This window comes from Rhipicephalus sanguineus, chromosome 1 (assembly GCF_013339695.2).
Source record: "Rhipicephalus sanguineus isolate Rsan-2018 chromosome 1, BIME_Rsan_1.4, whole genome shotgun sequence".
Classification (NCBI taxonomy): Eukaryota; Metazoa; Arthropoda; class Arachnida; order Ixodida; family Ixodidae; genus Rhipicephalus; species Rhipicephalus sanguineus.
In genome coordinates, this window is record NC_051176.1 from 262,383,166 (window position 1) to 262,406,776 (window position 23,611).

General features: G+C 45.4%; 1 protein-coding gene across 1 annotated transcript in view; it reads right to left on the reverse strand.

Moving 5' to 3' along the window:
* Positions 1 to 543: 543 nt before the first annotated feature.
* LOC119378855 (uncharacterized) overlaps positions 544 to 23,611 on the reverse strand; it is a 47,880-nt gene continuing 24,812 nt past the window's right edge. Inside the window, exons 11-15 of the mRNA XM_037647899.2 lie at positions 14,422 to 14,612; positions 6,736 to 6,819; positions 5,587 to 5,644; positions 5,378 to 5,493; positions 544 to 1,097 (exon numbers count right to left, since the gene is read on the reverse strand). Of these exons, the coding sequence (XP_037503827.1) occupies positions 959 to 1,097; positions 5,378 to 5,493; positions 5,587 to 5,644; positions 6,736 to 6,819; positions 14,422 to 14,612 (588 nt within the window). The 3' untranslated portion in view covers positions 544 to 958. The remainder of the gene's footprint in view (positions 1,098 to 5,377; positions 5,494 to 5,586; positions 5,645 to 6,735; positions 6,820 to 14,421; positions 14,613 to 23,611) is intronic.

Sequence of the window (23,611 nt, forward strand, 5' to 3'; positions counted from 1 at the left end):
CGAGAAAAGATGGACGTTTCCTCCGCTCGGCGCGGAGGAGTTGCACACATTGAGCAAACAGAAAGAGCCGAGCGGGGCGCGTTCTGATGCGCCAACGCAGCGGCGGCACGCGTGGCCGAACATGTCTCGTAAAATTCTGTTTGACAATGTGCCGGGCCTCCCCGGCGGCCATCCATCGCGCGTCGCGCCAGAGAAGAAATAAAATAGAGAAAGCTCGTCGCTTACACAGAGCGATCCCGAGAACATGACGTCCGTAAATAGAGCTCCGAAAGGGACCATTGGCCGCTCTTGATGCATGCTCGCGCTGCCGACAAGAAAAGGCCGGGTCGTGTTCCTCAGCCTGTCAGTGTGGGTTCGCGCACAATGGCCGGGGGTGTGAGCCCGCGGGAGTGTCCCGCCCGGGCCCCCATTCTGGTCGCCGAGAAGGAGCGGCGCCGTACAAAGGCAGACCCCGCTGATCACGTCTCTCCCTTGTCGCCGTTTATTATGGCGGCGGCCGCAGCCGGCGCCCGGCCGATAATCACCGAATCGGAAGGGGCGACAATCTCGCGCGGCCACAGCGGCGGCCAACTTTATTCGTGGCGCAAATTAACTGCATCGCTCTTTTCGGTCCGCCGCTCGGCGAGCCGCGCGGCACGCTCCTCCAAGACGCGGCTCGAGGGCCAGTCATACCATCTGGCCACCATCGCAGAAAAAACCGTTCTTCCGCGCGTCGCGCATATTAGCGCGCGCAGTCTCTGCGCAGTTGTCCGGACAGGTCCAGCCTGGTAGACACCATACGTGCCTGGTGATCCGGCGAGCAGGCGCTTGATCTCTTTTTTCCGCTCTCGGAAGCCAAGAGAATGTGCGTGGCTCCGAGGCGCGCCGCACGAAGGGGTTGGATGCGGCAGGCAATTGGAGCACGGCGATTTCGGTCGCTGTCTGCCAAATGGAGGTAACGGCACCTTCGTTACTGCGGTCAGAAGAAGGCCTCGATGGTGGGGCTGTAGCGCCAGTGGATGCGCCGCACCACGCCGTGCACAGCCATCAGAAAGCCCGGAAATGTTTCGACGAAGAAGCGCTCGGGTTGTTTCAACGCTCGCTGTGCCTCTGGAGACCTGCGCAGTGTATTATTATTATTAGTAGTAATACATTTATTCTCTAAAAACAAAGTGAGAAGAAGAGCAAGTAATCACACACATTTCAGGTAACGACAGCCGGCTAAAGCAAGGTAAATTCCGAAGCACTCCAAGTAATTTCCTCGCTTGTTCTACAATAACAGCAAGGCGGTGTCTACTACGGTACTACCATCAGACAGTAAATTGCGAGAGATGCGTTTTACTGCATTTACACAACTCACAATGGTACATGCCGCATTGTACTGTACCCGACAGGCGTTTCAATGTGGGCTTGTTGGTGAATCAGAAAAACTTTGATGTAGCGCGGAACGACGCACGAACACAAGGAGGCACATAGAACAAAACAAAGCGCTACTAGCAACAACACGTTCGTTTTCAAAACCAGACTGCCTATAAACCACAATCGCTAGGCAGACAACTGAACACCTGGAAGCACTGAGAGACATGCATGAGGAACATCACCCTACCGAATCATATTCATGACCGAAGATATCCACACCATATCAAAACTCCCCGTTTCCGTAGGAAAGCCAACTCTTTAGGCGACGATACTATCCTTGGCTTGCTAACATAGGTGTATCTACCGGGGGGGAGGGGGGGGGCAGTGGGGGCGCTAGCCCCCCCCCCCCCCCAATGGGAAATGTTGGGGGGGGGGCGGAGTCTCCACCCCACCCCCCCACTTTCGACAGTGGTTATTTATTGTCGGCTGCATGACATGACATGACAAGAACTTTAATGGAGACCTGAGGAACTCGAATCTGGGGAGCCGGAGGCCCCCAGATCAAGTTGGTGGCTCCGCCCAGACTGGGAAACTAACAAGTCAGGCAAAGTTTTACTTGAACCCAGCAATAACGTAATTTTGTAATAAAATTTGTCCTACGATTCTGCTGTGACGACTGTCCTCCGTGTGTCATGACCACGGATGAATAGGCTACCTGCGGTGCGGGCTGCCTATTCCACGCTTGTGCGTCTTGCGCACGAGCATTGCAGAGGAGGCTATCGCTCAGAAGGGGTTCTATAACATTACAGCAATCTGTCATGATTTTATTTTGTTCTGCCTGGCCTGAAATTTAAGTAATCCGTGACGCAAATATGGGCGGGAACCAGGAAACGTTTTATAGCCCGATAAAACGCTTTCCTTTTTCAGGAAATTTATTCACTTTCTTTCTGTGAAAACGAATAGCATCGCCACTGCTCCATATTCAAGCGGCTGTGAGTTGAGTGTGCAGAAGTGTCCAGTATTTTAGTTGTGCCTAGCCAGGACAGCTAAAATAGATTCCCACTTTAGTCTCCGATTAGCCTGCTTCACTTGGCTTATCATATGGTAGCCTGCAGCGATCGTGGCGGCTTGTAACAAGGCAGTGCACTCGAGCACATAGAGAAGCCCAGCTTTCAAAGTTTGCCCCGTTACTTGCTCTACCTCCCCAGGGAGATGATCAGCGTCCACGGTTTTCTGGACTAAGAAGGATTGTGTATGTTCCTAATAATGTTTATTTCTCTCTCTACCTCTCTGTCATCAACGATGAGTTCACAGAGAGTTGTACACGCGCAAAAACAGCTCAGCATCCTTATACTACAACTGAAAGTATTTACTATACACGTATGAATCCATCTCGCCCGCTGTAATAAGCAGCCGTTGCCAATGTGATTGGCGGGCAGCCTTCTTAACTTAAGTTCATAAAGAGACACTGTCTAGCTATTCCAAAAAAAAAAAAAGTTATTGTTGAGCACAGTAATGTGCTGCTTATTGTGCACACTTCATTTTAACGCCGCGAGTTTTCGCAGACTTGTGCCGTCGCGCAACAAGGAGGCGATGTTATAGCACTGAAATTTTTTTACGAATAGCGAAGAACAAATGAGAAACAATACGCCGTATTGAAAATAGTTAATTATTATTATTTTTATGCAGTCATGCGTACGCGATAATTACGCGGTGGATCATTTACGCATCATTTGTTGCGTCGGTTTACGAGCAGGTGCTGTGAGCATGACCCAGAAAATTTCCACCAATCATTAACAGCTAACGACCTATACGGAAGTAACCTATGCGGGGTAGTTTGTAACGTTATAATCGCCCACATTTTTTCAAGGAAAATTTGAGCTTACACAGTTTACGTAGGCTATATGCTTGGAGGAACAGGAGGGGATGAGTAAAAGGCCACTTCACCGCTTTTCCGTCCAACCCCCGCCCAAGCTGAGGAAAATAGAAGGGCAAGGAACGACACCTAGTATATAAATTCGTAGTCATTTATATTCTTATAACTCTACACAACCAGCTCAATGTGGTTTGCTTAAGTATTAATCGACTGAACTTGGTCTTCTTAAGGAAGACTTTAATTAGAGGGCTCTAACAGTAAAGAAATCGGCACTCGGCTTATCCTGAAGACTTCTGTGAAGTACCTTGCTTTGTCAGTCACATGTTTTGTTTGATAAGTGAGAATTTAAGGTACTAGAGTCATAGCAGGTTCTTCATACTCAGCGTATCTACAACGCCAAACTAAGACTGGGAAGTTTGCTGATGCAATGCTCAGATGATCAGGTTAAATTTGGGTGTACTTTTTAAACTTCACGGTAATATTTCCAAAATGTTATTAAACACTGCTGTGATGTCGCGGTATTGGGCGGCCCAGCTTGCACAATCTGTTTGTGCAGATTCTTCCTTGATTTTAAACAAACAGTTTTGAAAAGCAAGATGAATATAAAAAATCACCTCATGCCAAAATTATATTTTATATATATATATATATATATATATATATATATATATATATATATATATAATCTCTTTACGGCGGGCAGAGTGACATTAGGGTAGTTCTTTCTAGTGCCCGATAAGCTCGGGAGGCTCTGTGTCATGACAAATCCTTCAAGGGCTGAAAAAGTTGTGTGCACGAAAAAGCAAAAGAAAAAAGAAAAAGTTGATTGCAAGGCATTTCTGATTTATCGCATTCCGTTCTCATGTGGGAAATAATATGTCGGCCAAACCAGCAGGTTCGTAAACAAGCGGTTGGGGGCGCCCATGCGCTCATGAGGCAGAGCACAAGGTTTTCATAGCTTCATCTTGTGATGCGCGGCCAAGTATAACACGGACCGAAAAAAAAAAAAGAGACAACACAGGGTGATGCGCATCACCCTGTGTTGTCTATCGTTTTTCGGTCCGTGTCATACCTGGCAGCGCATCACAAGATGAAGACGTACCAACTAGCCTCTGTTGCAGCCTTATTAGTTTTCATAGCGTTTCGATGCAGCTGTTCATTAAAGGGACCGGTCATCATTATTGTATTAGAAGCATGGTTCTTTCCAGCAGTGTTCCAGACTTATTTAGCACAAAATGCAGCTGGTAATTGGGACGGCAAAGGTATGTCGACTGGGGGAGGGGGGTATCACCCCGTGGACTAGTAGGGAATACAAATATTCTGTATGAAAAATTTCGACGCGTATGTAACTCATTCAAAAGGTTCCCGACTTTTGCTTAGGTTCCCGACGAGTTTGCTTAACAGAAATTGCGACACTAGCAACATTTTCGAGGTATTTCTGCTTTTGAATGGTGCTTGGAGTTCCATATTGGCGTTCCACTTCCTTGTGTCTCGCTAGCAGTAAGCTGGAACGGCAATTCATTTGTTTTAGCAGATTTTAGTAACGGATATAGCGAAATTTGTGGTAGGATAGTGAATCTTAATTTAGGTACCTTGACATTAAGATTTGTTGAGCAAACAATGAGCGGCATTTGACATAATCCACCTGAAGGAGCAAAATTGCGCTGCTTGTTCAACGTGACTGAATTGATAATAATTAAAAAAATATTCAAACTCAGATAGAACATTTGTTACGCTTTTACCAATAACGGCAAACTAACTGATGTCAACGAGATGGAATCGCGAACAAAAAGAAGCGGGCATAAAAAAAAATAGTGGCGAATTCCTGTAAGGGAACCTTGTTGTAATGAGCGAAGCATGCACTTACTGGAGTCAGGCCGAGACTCATGTATCATTGTATTACATTGTTATAAGAGCGATTCGCCAACAGTAGCCGGTGCTGGTGATATGCGAGTAAATGCGGTAGACGTCACATCACACAAGCACTATTTTTCAAATTCAATTAATGTTCTCGTGCATACTGGGTGCAGTCTTGTGTGGTAGTCTGTATGCCCTATTTTACATCCCAAATTTCTTCACTGAAAGTTATGTTTTTGGTGCTGACCCAAAAGTTGCTTCTGAAACAAAGTGACATTAGCAAAGAGATGCGATGATCGCTCTTACATGGTGTCGTAGTCCAACGTGCAGCGTTTGATCAGCATGAGAAGACCAAGCGCGTCTTGAGGAGGATCGATGTTGGGGAAGGCGTCCTTGAGCACGCCTTGAGGAACTCGAGAAGTCTACGGACAGGAATGAAAGCAAACCAGAGCGAAGCAATGTGCCTTACTGTACGCAGCACCGCACACCATCCGGCAAATGCGCAGAACTCTTACCCAGTTGTTGAAAGAGCCGCAAGCCAAGTTGAATTGCCGCAGTATGCCTTCTGTGGTCCTGTTGAAGAGAACGCCGTCTAAATTATGAATCGAAATTCAGCGAAGCATGCGCGTTTAGCGCGCAAGCTAGCTCATGCATGACGTCAGTGTGGGATAAATGCGTAGGCGTGCGCAGGGTTATCCATTAAGGGGGCGGAGGGGGGAAGGAGGTTTCAGCGCAGCAACCCCCCCGCCCCCCCAAGCCCCATATTGGACGAGTCCGAAAGAATGTAAGCTTGGCAATGGTTGCAAAAATAATGAAACGATGGCTTGCTTCTCGCAGTGGCCATGCCGTTGGTCCTCCGCTTTCCGGGGGGGGGGGTGGTCAGTGCGGGAAGTAAACAGTTCTTGGAATGCAACGTAGAGGGTCCTTGACCGCCATTGCATTAAAAAATCCGCATGACTTTAAATCTGCACTTTAAACAATGACGGGTCAGGTTCGACTGAGTATAGGTATGGGACAGACTTGGCGCTGTACTTGCGTGTTTACAGACTAACCATACTTGCGTGTTTGTACATCGCCTCGCCTGAACATGATTCTGTATATGAGGCGCTGCCAACGCCCCTGATGGTTCGATCATTTCTCGAAGCTTTGAGAATGTGTCGAAGGTGGTGGCGGCGGATTGATTTTGTGAATCTTTGCTCATACAAATAGAAAATTTTAAACCTCTTACGTCGACCAGACGGCGCCAAGCATGGCAAGCGTAATCGTTAAGAAACGGCGCATGATTCTGAAACATCGTCGCAGCTTTCCCATAACAGTTACGTTACGGCGAATTTATGTCCAACAAACGCGATGGGCTTCTGTGAAAAAATCTCTGGGAGAGATCATTGTGTCTCAGAAAGAGAAACGCCCATCAAGCAGTGCGATAAGTGCAAGCAGACACTAAAGGACAAAGCATTAGAACCCTTTAAAAAGAAATAATTCGGTCCTTTTTTAATTTGATACCATTTCACTCACACGTCGTGTATATCGAGAGCAGTTTTTAAGCGCGATGGATAAGGTAAATAATCCGCTGAACTTTACCATCATTAATGGCGATATTGTCTCGTTAACTACACTGAGTACTATTCCGGTTGTCGCAACGCATATGAGCAGAGCATAATTACCACTCGTGTTTCCGGACCTCCATCTCAACTGCCACAGCCGACAGGAAAAAGACCCGTTTCCGTGGGCCCCAAAATACCGGATGCCTGGGAAGAGTGACACACACGTATTTTAATATACTCTGCTGAATACTCACAGAACGCTTATTGTAATGCGAAACAAAACAAAAAAGCAACGATGCTTCCGGCGCTTTGAGCAGTCTGGGAATGAGATGGTATAGCCCGTTTTCACTATTTGGTGCCGCAAATGTTCACATGCGTAGAGCAGTCCATCGGTCATAAATTGACAAATAAAAAAAAAAAAAGCAAAACGGGAACATTTCGCTTTTACGCTTGCGGATGGTACAAGGGCGAATCAAATAGCTTGCATGCGCTCCATGCGGCGCACATGAAGGTTATAAAGAACCAGAGATAATTGGCCGCAATAGCCGCTTCCACGCGGACTTATCTTGCCGATTACAACAAGGAAGCAAAGATGTAAGCGTGGCGATACTACGAAGTATCTCGTGCTCTTCCGCGAATATGCACCTGGCTGCGTTCCACATCAGAAAGAAAACCCTTTTAAGGGTCTTGAGAATCTACCCTGTTGCATACTTGACTGAAACGGCCAGAATGCAGAGTTGCAACCTCCGCGCGCTGTCCCTGGTTTGCAATACGTGCGTTCCTCGTTGCCCTACTGGCCAAAAACCCATTGTGCACTCTAGGGGTGTGCGAATTTTCAGATATTTTGAATAACGAATTGAATGTTGTACTACTCGATTCGGTCTTCGATTGAAATAGCCGCTATTCGATTATGTTCTTCGAATCACCGTTACAGTTACTGTTAAAGACAAGGATATTTTTCGAACGATCTTACAATACCTTACTTCGTCGACTGTACACGAAGAAGAAAATTGAAGCGAAAATCCATTCACAGTGCACAGGGCAGTGGACGGTACACTGTTTCGCTCGTGCAGCCAACCATTCGCGGCTAACTAGAATCACCCGCAGTGAAATGCTTTGACAAGGTATTCTGCAATGGGTATTGGCAGATATTCTATTCACGAATGCAGAACCTGTGGACTCACACAATACAATATAAAAACGATTCATTGCAGCCTATTTTACGCATTAGCAGCACCCACATCTGCCGCAATCATTCAAACTAAAAAAGAAAAAAAAAAGGGGGGGGGGCTTTTTTTGTTGTTCAACAGTCGCCGCAGATGGCACATATTTTGATGTAGACACGAGGTTATGCAGATATTATTGATTTGCCAATGAGGGTACTTTTATGAATTTTATGGGTGAGCGCACACCCCGAAGGCCCAGAATTTGAGAATAGCTTAATTAGTTGATCCTAACAATTCTTTTGCACTTTTAACAAAGCCTCTTTTATAATCATCGTCGCCATCATTTTCGCCATCATCATGAGCTTATTATTAGTCAACTGGGGGACGAAGACCGCTCCGGATGCGGATCTCTCAACGGATGTCTCAGAAATCATTTCAAATGGTCAAACGATTTCTGGAGTGCATTTAGAAAACACATTTAATAATTATTTTACCTCTTTGTCAAGCGCTGACAGCCACAGCCCACATTGTCTGCAGTACCTGGATGTCCCACTAAAAGACAGTGCATTTCTTGCTCCAACTGGTGAAAATGAAATAATTCATGCCTCTATGTCGCTTAAAAACAGTAACTCTTCTGACGCCAATGGCTTCCAGATACGACCGGTGAAAGAAGTCTTGGACATAATAGCGCCCAAACTAGAACACGTTTTTAACCTTGTTTTCTCGCATGGACATTTCCCAGAGGAATTACAGAAGGCGAAAGTAATCGTTTTACAGAAAGGTGGCGACGCTAATGAGCTCTCCAATTGTAGGCCAATACCTCTTCTGCCGGTATTTTCTAAAGGTTTGGAAAAGCTAATATATAATAGAATGATTAGTTTTAATGACAAACATCAGATTATGACCGACAGGCAGTTCGGATTCAGAAAAAGATTTTCTACTGAAGACGCTCTCTTGTCACGGAAAGAAATCATATTGCAGTCTTTCGAGCACGAAATGTGCACATTTGGCGCATTCGATAGACTATTCGAAGGCTTTCGATAACATAAATCATTCTACTTTGCTGAAAAAGTTGAGTCATAGTGGTTTTCGTGGGGTGTTTCTAGAACTTCTCACTTCCTACCTGAAATATCGCCAACAACAGGTATACATTAATCATCACACCTCAGATTTTAAGGCGTTAAGTGCCGGTGTTCCGCAGGGCAGCATTCTGGGGCCCCGTTTGTTCTGCCTGTATATTAATCACATAGTAAGAATTGATAACTCCGCAAGATTTATAATGTACGCAGACGACACTACGCTACTTTTCACCGCACGCGATGCTGCTGATGTGATAAAAGATGCCAATCACACATTATCGATACTATCATCATGGAGTGCTGATAATTCTCTTAAAATAAATGTTAAAACAAAGGCTCTTTTGTTCAGACCAAAAACCGCAGGATGGACGCTCAGACTGGTTTATTCTATGAAAATTCATCTATTGAATTAGTGTCTTCTGTAAAGAGTCTCGGTGTTTTGTTTGAGGAAAACATGTCCTGGAATAAGCACACTGAACTAATCGCAGGTAAAATTTCACGGCGTCATACTCAATAAATGCAAATACTACTTGCCAAAAGATATTAAGCTGCTTATTTATAACAGCCTATTGGCATCGCACATAAAGTATTGCTACTTAGTGTGGGCTAAGACGACGCTGGTGAACGTAAAAAAAATCTTCACATAATCCAGAAAAAAGCGATCCGTGCTATCATGAACGCGCCACATAACAGTCACACTGAACCATTCTTTCTTCAATTGAACTTAGTTCCGCTTCCATCACTGTACGAAAAGACGCTATCTAAACGCTATCATTCTGGTGTCACTCTAACAATTTCTTACGCAACCTTTCTTGTCTAAAAGAAAATAAAAAGCTACGCATGACTCGCCTTACTGAATACTGGGAACTTCCGCGCCCACGAACTAACTATGGTAAACAGATGTTACGCTACTTATTGCCATGCCATTTAAACAATTCTCATTAGCGTGTGCGTTTTTCTTGCTCACGAGAAAGGAGCTTAGAAACATTTCGTTTTTGCCGTTATGATTGTTAACATTTTTTTATCCATTATTAACTTCTATTTTTTGTGCGTATTATGACAACATATGTTCTACAGCAAGTTTACATTGCATGTGCTGCAATGTAATAAGATATTGTTAGATTTTATGTTAAGATGCGTTTCTCATGTACAATTGCATTACGTCATGTGAAAACCTGCGTATTTTTATGCAACATTTGATTATTTTGTTTTGTTTTTCTTTGTATTTGTGGGTGTAAAAGGACGATAGTATATTTCTTGCTGTTCCATGTTCATGTTGCTTTCTGTTGGTGCCAAGTTCAAGGAACCGTTTTGTGGCTTTTAGCTCACGGCCCTCAGCATCTGTACTTGTCGAAATCCGATGTTGAAATAAAAATGATGCCGATTCTGATTCCCATTGATCTCCAGTTTCACCCTTACCATCTCGAGCTGATTCCATTTTATGGCTGCCAGTTTGCAATTTGCATCACCCCAGCTGCTTTCCTCCATCATCAGCTGCATTTCCCATCGCTTAGTATCTATTCCGTCGCAATAACTCACCATCCGTTATCTGTCGGACGCATTATGCGACCTGCTCAGGTCCATTTTTCTTTTCTTTTTATGACAAGGATATCGTCTAAGTGTACATTCTCTTTCATCTAGGTACACATACTCTTGTTAGGATTGTAAGGTCCGGTTGCCAATCGTGAACTCCCGTTTTCTTTCGCCAGGCAACATAACATTATCTTTGTATTCAATCCTACTTTAACACTCCCTAGGTTTAGGCCTTCAACAACTTTTTGCGATTCGTCACCATCATTGCTGAAGAGCGGAATGTCATCTGCAAACCGTAAGCTGCCGAGATATTCTCCGTTAGTCTTTATTACGACCTTTTCCCGAGCTGGTCATTTCAATACTTCCGTGAACAACATTTGAAAGATTGTATCTTCTTGCGAGACCCCTTCTTCGTTTGCAATTTTCTTTGTTTTTCTTGTGTAGAAGCAAGGTAGTGAAATTCTTTACTACCTTGCTTCATTACCTAAATATTCTTGAATAAACAGGCACCCCAAAAATGTACAAAAAAAGAAAACTATATTGAAAAAAATCGTTTTTCTGTCTAACGAATCATACTATGATAGAGCCAATGCGCATCTATGGCTATATAGTATTGCGCGGCTGGCCATGTGATCACGAGTTCGATTTCTGGCCCGCGCGGCCGCATTCCGATGCCTACTAACTGCAAAAACATTTGCGTACCCCGATTCAGGTTGACGTAAAATGACCGCCAAACGGTTAAAATTAATCCGATGCTCTCGGCTAGGGCGTCCCTCATAACCCAATGCAAGTTTTCGGTGCGCCGACCCTCACGGTTTATTTCTGACAATGCGGGCCATGGTCTATCATCACAAAGAAAGTTTGAAAGTCGCTGCGCTACTCCGTATCCTATCTCAGCTCATTCTCCAACTTTTCTTTTATCTTAAGAAATTGGATAGTTCGGGCCTTCCTTTTTTTTTTCTTATGGTGTAGATGAGCTTTACTTATACGCTACGCCCACTGAATTGCAGTAGTGATGAGGCAACAACAGAAATCGCACAGAGACCACCCCCGTAACCACAACGTGGAAAACGTGCATCGCAGTTTCCGCTGCAAAGCTTACCGTAAAGTAAAACTGAACGTAACAAAGAGCCATTCATTTTATAGAAGACTGCGCCATGATTCGTGCTTAGCTTTCACCCTGCTTTCTTCCTACGCCTCTCCTTTTTTTCATTCACAACCTCCTAACTCTGAACACACGCCGCATCTCACTATATCGCGAACGTGTGACAGTCATTCACAACCGCCTCAGCGCGTTTGTACGATGCAAGAACCCCAGGTCACTCAGTGTGCACGTATGTCTAACAGCTTGTTTTGCATGTCTGCACTTCCCTGTCGCAAGAACGCAGTCCCGTAGACGTTCTTCCGAAGTTGCAACAGTGAATGCGCGCGGGTAGTTACGGCGGACGCTCGTACAACACATAAGTGAAGATTCTTGTGTCCATGTTTGCACGCCCTGTCTTTTTAGAATGAATACTTACCAACTAGCTCAGCTCTCTGTTATTCTAAACATAAGTGAAGCATCGCCTGCATCCTGTTTCGTACGAACGTCAAAGCAGCCATATATTTGTTTCGCTCGAGTCCGTTTGGAAGTATTGTGGAGCGCACATGGGAGGAAACTGACTCTAGGAAACATGGAACGCCGATTGCCTCTTGATAGCGTATAGCGTGCGGGGGATGAGACGATGTGCCCTCCCTCCTCCTCAGTCTCGCGAGGAATGCAGTCATCACACTGACGTCAAGCGGAAATGCATTGAATGTCTGAACGTATCTTAGCTCCGTGAGAAGGCACGCAGCGCAACGTTGTGTCTCTTGCGCTGCTATATTTACACGGAAAGCTCGCCAGTCTAATCTATACAACCCGCGCTAAACGTGGGGTAAGACGTCGTCACGCTGGCGCAGTTGTATACCGGGCGCGCAGTCCGAAATGCTGCGCATTTCACGCGAACGCGGAAGCGAGAAATATGCTCCGGGCTTTGTTCGGTCGAAATGAAGCTGCAGCCTGATAGAAATATCCGGCACAGTAAAGCACGTAAACACTGTAAACTATAACTCGTAAATAGAAAACGTTAACTGGTGATGCAGAGCAATGTGCGTAGCGCTTACACTGAGAAGGAATTTTCTACGGTGGACTCACGTTCCGTCGTTGGCGTATTATAGGCGATGCTTTTACTATCGTTATTACACTGGTACTTAAATTAGATTCGTGTAGCACGCTACCACGACATAACGCTGAAGTCTAGCCTCCCGTAGACTTTTCTTGCTCTTCGAATAAGTAAGTGGAAAGGAGGGTGGGAAAAGGGGGGAAGGAAAAATGAACAGCTCCGTTGATTGACCTACATAACGTGGAAAGGGCACAAGACTATGCCTTGACAAAGTATACAACCCTCACAAGAACATTGTTTTTACACGTTGTCTTTCTTTGAGGCTTATTTTGCTATCGCTCCCGAAACGCAGCACGCTGAACCTTGCATCAGACGTGGCAGTAACTTGGGTCACGTAATCGTCCGTGTAGGAACGCACAGTGCATTAAAATGAGACTGAAAACAAATTTAACATGGAGGAGGTTCCGTTCATTCGAAACACAATGTCAATTGAATTTTGTTTCCTGTAAAAAATAAATATGTGTACACTAACACGTGCACTTCCCCTGAAGGGAATGCGTTAACCCAACGCGATTCGCCAATAAACGCATAACCTGAAATAGCACGCTTCGCATTCTCCGGCGCAAGCGGGCAGGTGTCACAGCCGTGGAACAAGGGATCTCCAAACGTTTCGCTGAATGTCTATGTGGTATTTGCCCAAATGCGATACATGTGCTCAAATGCTTAATTACTTCGGCGTCACTGGAACCAAGCCATCGTCCAGTGTAACACTCCGTCTAAATATGGTTACACAGGTTGTCTAATAAATGCGCAGCTGGTTTATATGAAAGATAACATATTGCTTGCACTATATGTTCAGACAATGTTTCCTGGCGCTGCAAGAAATGTTACTTCTTTATCAACAAATAATTATTTCGGCCAGGCCGAAAGAACCTACTCGGATTGTTAAGTCATCCGTACGTGTCATTAATTCGCCTCTTCAGAGGGTCGGAAAAGTGAAAAACCTATCTAACATTTATCAACATGCGTAACAGGCTGTTCTCCGAAAGACGCAGCAATAATGACAATAAATATCTAAATGCTCAGAGCATAAGAATTAATAAGAAACTTATTCAGCGTGCATCATTCCCTCGCTGAATGCGGCTATTCGGTGCCATAGACATGACAACGACACAAATGAGGAGAACCGTGAGATTAGATTTTTGTCATTTATTCTAAAATGAACATCAGCTTCTATGTACACAAGGAACGACTCTGAGGGACACGGAACACACTGAAGGTACATGAAAAACTAACCGTTTTTTTTTTTATTTACCCGACAGCAAATATACCGCGAAGTGAACGATACGTTAGTCCTCGTATTTGTAATAAAGAGGAAAATGAGAAAATTTGTTACTGGTAGGAGAGTCCCTAGGAAAAAAGGACTCTGCTGCCGTTTGGTGGCAAGCTTTTTCTTTTTTTTCTTCTCCCTATCTCTTCTGTTTCTCCTCGAACCAAGAGCAGTTCAAAGCACAGGGTGGTGGTGAGAAAAATTTGCCCTCTCCGTGGGACAGGATACAGAAAAAGCTCTGTAAACGCACTAAGTACCCATTAGTGCTCTAGAATGGGCGTACGCCACATTTGCGCACTCTCTTCCAGCACTACTAGATACAGTATCGCATATATTCGGAAGCGCGAACATCCGTGCTTGTATGCGCTACCGTGTGGCTCTGTAAACAGGGGCGGTCCAAGCTGAAGCCAAGTGCGCGCGTCCGCTCTTCAAAATGTCGGCTCGAATTAACGCGGAAACTAAAGCTGAGCGAGCGCGCACTGACCAGCGCTGGTTCCCTTGGTGTCGTTGGTGACGTAAACAGCGGGGCAGAAACAAGTTGCGACGATGTTTACCTGATGGCGCTGCTCGCAGTCAGACGGTACTCAGGCTCGAGCGCGAGTAGATGGTGGGCGAGGTCGTCGAGTTCCGTGTTCACGGGTCTGGCGAGCACTCGTCCGCGGGCAATGTTGACCTGGCAGTCGTCGTCGCACTTGCCGAATGGGTGGGCGCCGGTCAGCATGAAGTAGATCAGCATTCCCGCGACCTTTGCATCATGTGACGTGTACCAATGCAGCCGGGATGCAGAAAAGAGTGAGCTCACCGTGAGCGGGTAAGAAACGAATTTCACTGAGAAACACTGCACTGCGAACTTGTAATAGGTACCTGACATTTCCGTTCAGCTGAAATATACTATTTCTAGGATGAAGAGCGGAAAATTGTTTAATAATTACACAGTCTTAAAAAGGGACACAGGAATGACAGGAAGCACACGCAACTCGCAAGTGAGTTTATTAGACACGAAGAATCCCCCGGACGACAGCCGCGCATGCGCAAGAACTAGTTCACCGCTTATGAAAACATTCAAAGCAAAAAAAAAAAAAATAGAGAGAGATCAGTTTTTCATGACACGATATTATGTCGAGAAGGGAACTAGCAGAATATTGTACAGATATGGCGTAAGGTGTGAACAACTTAGAGGGGGTTACGTACTTAGAACACTAAATATACTGGTATACCAGAAATGCATTAGCTCACAGATATCAGATACTGCACAAGGTGCGTTTGCGGCGCTACGGAATATAGTAAAATATTGTTTACCTCCTCGTATATTCGTCAAGTTTAATTTATTAAGGCAAAAGCCTTAGATGCCTCATGAAACACGAAACGCGACCGTCGACGTCGACACAAGGGATGCAAAAAATTATCATCACATGATGACGTCACCGTATATGACGGCCTCATGAGGTCACAGATCGTCAAAATGTGTGACGTCATCACATGACATCGTCGCTTTGTCAAAGGTTGGCCGATCACGGAGGCAGTGCAAAACCAAGTGAGGAGCAGAAAGCTTACAATGCCTCCGATCCTTGAGGCAGTGGAAAAACATGTTAGGTGCAGAATTATTTCGTAGGGGAGCGGGGGAAGACCAATACATCGACTGAAAAGAAAAATAGGTTGGCTTTCGCCTTTGAGTCGTCCTAGGTGAATGCTTAAGGGACCCTGTGAGTTTTTGGCGCGTCTGTATATAAAATATTGGTCCGTGGCCAATGAGCGCTGGAACTTTGCTCGCCAGCAGCAGCGCAGTAGTAAAAAGCCCAGCGAGTGAGGGAAACAGTTTAGTAGTACATCATGCGATTACATGTTAGAAAATTCGCCGCTCATCTTGAGGCAGACAATTCCATTTTCTGATTTCATGACTCGACAGTGCGTAGGCGTGCTAAAACGTAGTAGCGTATTCACTTCTCGAACCTTTTCTGAAACCATGGGCAGTTTGTCTGAATGTAACTTGAAAGAGAAAGTCCCTGGGTAAGTTGGTGATACGTGTTTACATGTTAACAACAACGCATATCAACACAGACCAAAAAAGGACCATATTGAAGCACTGAATCTCTTCTTCACTTTCGTGTGCGCTGTTGTTAACCGTTAAACTTGGTCCACCGCGGTGGTACAGTGGTTACGGCGCTAGGATGTTGACCCGATTGTCGCGAGTTCGATCCCGGCTGCGGCGGTCGCATTTGGATGGAAGCGAAATGCTGGAGGCCAGTTTACTGCGCGATGTCAGTGCACGGTCAAGAACACCATATGGTCGAAATCTCCAGAGCCTTCCACTATGGAGTGCCTCAATCAAATTGCAGTTTTGACACGTAAAACCCCAGATATTATTAACCGTTAAACTCGCCTGAATGCATCGGTTTTAAAAAAAAAAAAAAGCATCGAAGCAGGCGCGCTTCTATTGTCATTTAAAAAGGCGGCACAATTTCCTCGCCTTCCAACCGGGCAGTGGCAGAATATTCTGGTTGCGCAATCGAACTACAGTTGCGTCTTCTGGCCAGCGCTGGTTCTCCCATGGTCACTAGATAAGGTTATCGCGGTAGACATGAATCTCAAACCGTTGGTGTTAATATATTTTCGAAAGTTGAATGCTTTTCCATAGCGACGCAGCTGTTTTGCTTCGATGTCAAGAATCATCGAACACCCTAAAGGTCTCGTCGTTTACGATAGTATGAAGTACTGAAATAGCTTATTTTCCCGGTAATTCCTTGCCCGGATATGTCGCCATCGCACGAGGTCTTATGCAACTCCCACCCATCCATCACGTGCATTGTTCCAGCAAGGCGCCGTATAAGGGTTTCCCAACGTTGTGTTTACACGAAATAGGAATAGTGAGATACAGAGCAAGAGATTTTGCTTTCAAAGGCACTTTGCCAGAGGACAATGTCTGGGCGTCTTCTCAGGTGAGAGCGAGCATTGCTCGATAACTTCGATAGGGTTGGGCATTGGGCCTCGTACACAGACGTGGTGGTTCTTTTTAGACGTGGCTATCTTGCTTGATGTGCGGATGGACCAATGAAATAAGTATAGTGTTTTCCCTGTGTTATCTCCGAGTGCAAGGCTTGTGGGAGCGGCGATAATAACATCAGTACACATACGTATACATGTGTATGTGTACGGTCACGGGTTTGATTACGGTCACGGCAACATGTCTGCTTAAGTAACCATACATACCCATTGTCATACACGATAAGCGCCACGACCTTGTCACAGAAAACAGGCAACCCTTTGGTTACTTAACAGAGAGGAAATAGTAAATCGAGGGCGTCCAAAGCAACAGCAGAGGGTTCAGGCACTTTTGGCGTCTGAATTGGCACGACTTGCTGCGTGTCATCATACATAGCGCAACTCTTTGGTTACTTGACAGAGAGGAATAAGTCGGTCCCTGCCGGCGGCAAGTTATTTTTTCGTCCACTTTACTTTCTTCACATTTATATCCTAAATACTACAGATAACATCCCCTACACTGTCCTTGGTGTTATTGTCTGTTAGTTCTCATTAATATTGTGTCTAACAAAGAAAAACGAGCCCTTAAGTGTCGTCCCCTTTCCTTCATTCATAGCGAGGGTCTCGTCTTGGCAGACCTGATGCCTTCAGGTATGCGAGAGACTATTGGTCAGCTGCCAGCTCGTAAAAAGATCATTTGCTACGTGACGCCAACAGGCAGAAAAAAGAGTGTTGCACACTTGCCGCCATGGCTGCGATTGGCGCTGACTAACACTCCTAAATTTAAATGAACATATATACCCCATAAAGTGGACGAGAGGATGACCGTCGCCGAAGCTCAGTGGTAGAGCATCGGATGCGTTATTCGAAGGTCGCAGGTTCGGTCCCTGTCGGCGGCATGTTATCTTTTCGTCCACTTTACTTTCTTCACATTTATATTCTCAATACTACAGATAACACCCCCTATACTTTCCTTGCCGCTATTGTCTGTTAGTTTTCATTAGTATTACGTCGTGCATATGTACGTCAAAAAAAGAGAGCGAGAAAAAAGGCTGTTTTAATAATAATAATAATAATAATAATAATAATAATAATAATAATAATAATAATAATAATAATAATAATAATAATAATAATAATAATAATAATAATAATATCTGGGTTTTAACGTCCCAAAACCACGATATGATTATGAGAGACGCCGTAGTGGAGGGCTCCGGAAATTTCGACCACCTGGGGTTCTTTAACGTGCACCTAAATCTAAGTACACGGGCCTCAAGCATTTTCGCCTCCATCGAAAATGCAGCCGACGCGGCCGGGATTCGATCCCGCGACCTTCGAGTCAAAAGGCTGTCTTAAGAAGTGCCACGTCACTGTGCGAACAATCTCGACTTCCTCTCTCATGAAGATTCAGTAAAACAACTCATACTGCCTTTTGGAAAAGTTAGATTTTCACGGGCAACATACACGAAATGTAAGCGCGACGCTTCGAGAGATGCTCCGCATAGCGCTGCACTGACCAACGCGATCGCAAGATTTCAATGCGCACGCGAAAAAAAAAAAATGTGGGTCGAGTAATACTTGAAACAAATATGCGTGTACTAGGACCTGTGTCATGCGAAACTGGAGAAGCGAGTGGATGCGCCGTCAATGCCAGCAACCGGTGACACTCACGGCTCTGGAATGGCGCGCCTGGCATTCCCCGGACCCAACCGGTGCGGCGCCTGCCGTACAAGCACCGAGGCGCTTCTGCTGTAGAATCGCCTTTCAAGTCCGCGCTCGTGTGGCATTCAACGAAATGATGGGTATGTGAGGGCCCACGGGATGCTCAGATGCAAGCATCTGTGCCACCTCCCCCCCCCCCCTTGCCCCCGCTTGCAGTTCACGTTGCTCTCGAAGCGCCTTCCAGGGAAGTTGCAGAATACACCTGACGACGACAGTTCTAGATTCCAAGTGGATAAATATTAAACTAATTCGACTGTCGACGAAGGTCGATTGCTGTGTAACACGAGAGCGGTTAGAGCGCGCAACCACTGCGCGCACCGTGAGCGATGCGTTGGACAGCCCCTTGGTTGCCCTTGTGTCCGCGACACCCTCTTACCGGACATTGCAACTGATCTGAGCGCTTTCCTCTTTCTCTATCGCTGTTACGCGGCCTTGTCGACGCAGAGGTCGAGTGTGAAAAGTAAGGAAGGCGACCTTCCATGTAGCTTCTAAACGCCTCCTCTAGAGGCAGGATGACACCTCATTCCTGGATTTTAGGAATGTTGTCCGGGTACTGGCAGCCTTGCAGCGTTAAAACAGTTGCGTTTTTTTTTTTACTAGTTCTCAGTATTTGACGAAACAAGTCACAGCCTTTGACATGGGTCTCCGTGACCCCAAGAACACTGTAATTACATGCAGTATGTGATCCCTTCAGTTTACTTTTGTCCCACCATGGATATTATGTGAACAACATCGCCGCGAGTTCAAACTATCTGCGTACGCTACCCACATGTTAGAAGTTCAGGGTAAAGGCGTCGCCGTTACCGCGATGTCCGGTGACAACAGCCCACTCCGTTGAATGTTTGGGTTCGGCCACGTTAGTGTGCATCATTGCAGCGTCCGGCTTAGCATTCGGCAGGGCTGTCTTAGTCATCATCTGCCTTCAGCAATAGCGTCAGTCTCCGATTTTTTTTTTTATATGATAGCATCAAAAGACGTTATCATGGCACATTTTAAGGAGGTGTGTCTTGCGGCAGTGTCGATGTCCCGACTCCCGCCTACATCACGAACTATTAAGCCCAAAAGAAGAGGACGAGCCCATGACTGGCTGCATTTTATATCTTCGTTTTATTTTGTTTTTTCTCGTTTCGGATGGTGCAAGGGGCAGTTACCCACAGACATTTCCCTGGGGTAGTAGCAGAAAGGGTAGCGGCAGAACCCATACGTATACGACCTGATGCCTGGCTTATCTTTGAACCTCCTGCTCCAAGCCCTATTGAAGTACAGGGTATTGCATCATGAATGGTGAGAGGAGGAAAACCCGCACGTTTATGCCTCATTCACCGCTTGACGTGGAATCACACGCGATTCTTAGACTGCAGCAGTGCACTTCCGTCAAATACAACGGAAGAACCCTCGCTAGCTTTGTAGATGTCGTTGCATGCGAAGTGTGTTGTGCATGTGATGTCATTGTGCGAAGTGTAGAGCGTAGTGAAGAGATTATGGAAGGGGTCCAAGCTATTGGGCCGTTTTTATCGTGCGCTGCTGTTCAAAGCTCTTATCTACGAGAAAGTTTAAAGCACACGTTCAGAGCTTAAAGATATTTGATTCGAACGGGACTCGTCCGCAAGGACCCGAATTACCGGATACCATTACATCCATAGGTCGGCAAAAATTTTGGAACTCACTCAGACTCACTCAAGAAATGTATTTTGCTGTGAGGACTCAGACTCATACTCACAACTTGACGTGAGCCTGAGTGAGTCGGCTCATGAGTCCGCTGGCATTAAGTGAGCTATTCCGATCATGGTGTAAATGCTCTTGAATGCCAATATCTCAAATAATTGGTGCTCTACGATACGCCTTTAGGTCATGTACCTCCAAATACTACATTTCAGGGGTTTAAATCTAGTAAGGACGTTTTTTATAAAATATGCGATCACACGACATAAGAAAGTCCCGTGAAAGAGTTGGGAGGTCATAGCACCTCCTCCGCCCCACCCTTACTCACGCCTCTGATCAATAAACATTGAGGTGGTGCATGAACGCTAGTGCGTTGCGGTGTGTGGGAATAGATCTGAGTATAAACGTAAGCCGATATAAGGCTGACAGTAATGCAGAGAGCTTAGTGTATAGGATCATAGGTCGGCAATTAAAGGTGGAACTCACTCAGACTCACTCATGAAATATATTTTGCGTTTAGGGTTCACTCGGACTCACACTCACCAATATTTTTCTCAACCGAACTCACTCGGACTCAGACTCACGCAAACTTTCTTCAACCGGACTGACTCGGGCTCACACTCACCAAAATATTACTCGCTCAGACTGACTCACAGCTCGATCTGAGTCTGAGTGCGTTTGAGTGAGTCGACTCATGAGTGAGTTTGACGACCTATGACTACATCAAACCCTGTGCCATTTTTGTCAAAGTACCACCGCGCTTTTTCTTTCTTTGTGCCACGCCCCGTACGTTGTATTCACTAATCTAGATATAATGACTTCACTATCGCTCGAAATGTTGCTAGGTATGCTAGCATCGTAAGCATCGTGGGCTCTCCTGACTACTTTGTCTGCGAGCTGCATGAATGGAGAGAAAAGCTCTGGCGTCGCAGTAACATCAGAGGTACTATGAAGTAAAAAGGTTTACTAAGAACTTGTTGGTGGGCAAGTTGGTGCATACTTGACGATATCTTCATTTTAGCGCTAAATAAATACAAACACATGAGAGAAACACGAGCGCTTATCCTGTCGTCTCTCATGTGTTTTCTTTTTTAGCGCCAAAATGAAGATGTCGTCAAGTAAAGAGGGCTCGCCATGTCCCTCACAGTGGGAGAAAGGAGGAAACATAACAAAATAGCGCCGTTACTGAGGTTTGTGTTTTAATTCTTGGCGTCATTAATTGCGACCGTCTGCTTAGGTGGCTCATAAAGAGTAAAAATTCGATATATGCATGTCCAGCACGATGCTTCACTATACTGTGGTGCCATCATAAGGTATGTTGCCGAAATTGAAGCTCATGTGTCCCAGTAAGCTTGCCACGAGCGACCATGCAGAACACTGCATCCTACACGCTGCCCATGGGCCGCGTTACATTCTACGCAGTAATACCGCTTTCGCGAGACGTCGCTACGTCTTCGAGGACAACGCCAGTTTGCTCCCTCCCTTCCAGCAGCATTTTTTTTTTCATAGACAAGATCTCACAATTAGACCTCTTGAAATGCATTTGCTTGAAGAAGCGGAAATCACATGCCTGACAAATTGCAACGTTCGAATAGCTAAGTAACAAAACATCACTACTTTCACTTTAATGGGCACATTGCAACTGCACAGTTAAGCGGGGAAATGAATAAAGGAGCCATTTGGGAGCGAATGACGCAAGTTGGTTAAGATTCATGGTTGGGAGAAGCGCAAAGGACAATGATCAAGCAAGGCGATTCAGCGCAGTGTTTGTCGTCTTCCTTCGTCATTGTCTCTTACGTTGCTTTCAACCATGAAACAAGCCATTTCTACTGAACAGAAAGCCTGGAAACAGAAATGCAGATGTGAATTAAGTTATGACCAAATGTTAGGAATATTCAGAAATTCAGAGAGTAGAACCAGTTTCGAAACAGCAACAACAACAAATATTTTCAATATGCCTCTCCCACAAAATGCGCTGCGACATCAAAGCCATTGAGATAATCTTATATGTATAGCCTTTATGGTGCTCCTTATGCTGATTTTATTCGTTAATGACACTTTTCAGACGGATCAGTAAAATGGAATAGGAATGGACGTGTGTCAGTGGAAATCCGATGGATTTAAAAATGCAGATGTACGTCATTTGCTCATCGTACTCATTTTACTGTGCCTATTCTTTGGCACTATGCGCTCGCGCGCGCGCACACACACACACACACACACACACACACACACACACACACACACACACACACACACACACACACACACACACACACACACACACACACACACACACACACACACACACACACACGCACGCACACACGCACGCACACGAGTTCAATGAAATTCATAAACTTATGAATTCATGACTTCGATGAATTCATAAACAAGAGAGTTCAATGAAAATTGTTTTTAGTTTGCGTTACATGGCCACGATGTCGCGGTTCTAAAAAAATTAGATCGAAAACTTCTGGTGAACTTCCGTTCCGCACGTGGATCTGCAGCCGCATACATCGCCTCTCGTTGCCCAATACACAGTGAAACGCGACGGCTTAGAACTACTTGCGCCATCTGTTTGCCAGGACGTGAACAGGATATTGGACGGAGGCGGATTGTGCGAGCAGAGTTTGAAAACAGCCCGCACCTACATAACGCGGGTACACGAGTCTTCCAATTTAGTCCACGGTTCTCAGCAGTCTTTATCTGTGAATCAAACCAACGCCTCTAAAAATATCCTTAGCTTAAAAGTGAAAAAAAAAAAGGATACAGCTTTACCGCCCGCCAGCGAAATGAGTATAGAAAGAACGCTCAAGGGTTTAACGACAGCGTTTTATCGTTATGAATCTAATTTCTCTGTAAACGGCGTAATGACAACACAGGCAGAGTATCAAAAGCGTTTTTAGGAGACTTGTTGAACAGCAGTTATTTCCACTACAACTACTACTATTACTACTACTCACTGGCAAAGAATGAAGGCGAATGGGGAGATCCGGCACGTGCTCTCCCTTTCCCGAAAATTTATACTGTAGAGTACGGTATACCTCATATAAAATGACGGGTTGTACACCTGCCTGACCAGCTTCACTTCTACAGTCAAGGGTGAGCTCCATCGAAATGCAACCGTCGCGGCCGGCATAGAACCCGTGTTTTTCGGTTCAGCAGCCGAGCACCGTAACCACCAAGCTACCGCGGCGGGGTCCTTAACAGCTGAAGGCATAGAAGTAAATATCAAGGACTCCGTTATATGAGCATACCTCGAAAATGCTGCTTTATTTGCAAACTTTCGATTAGTTCAACGTGTCTACGCAATGATTCACCATGATATATGTATTGTAGCGGCGCAAGGGCCAGGTATCGCTAAAGAGTGTCAAG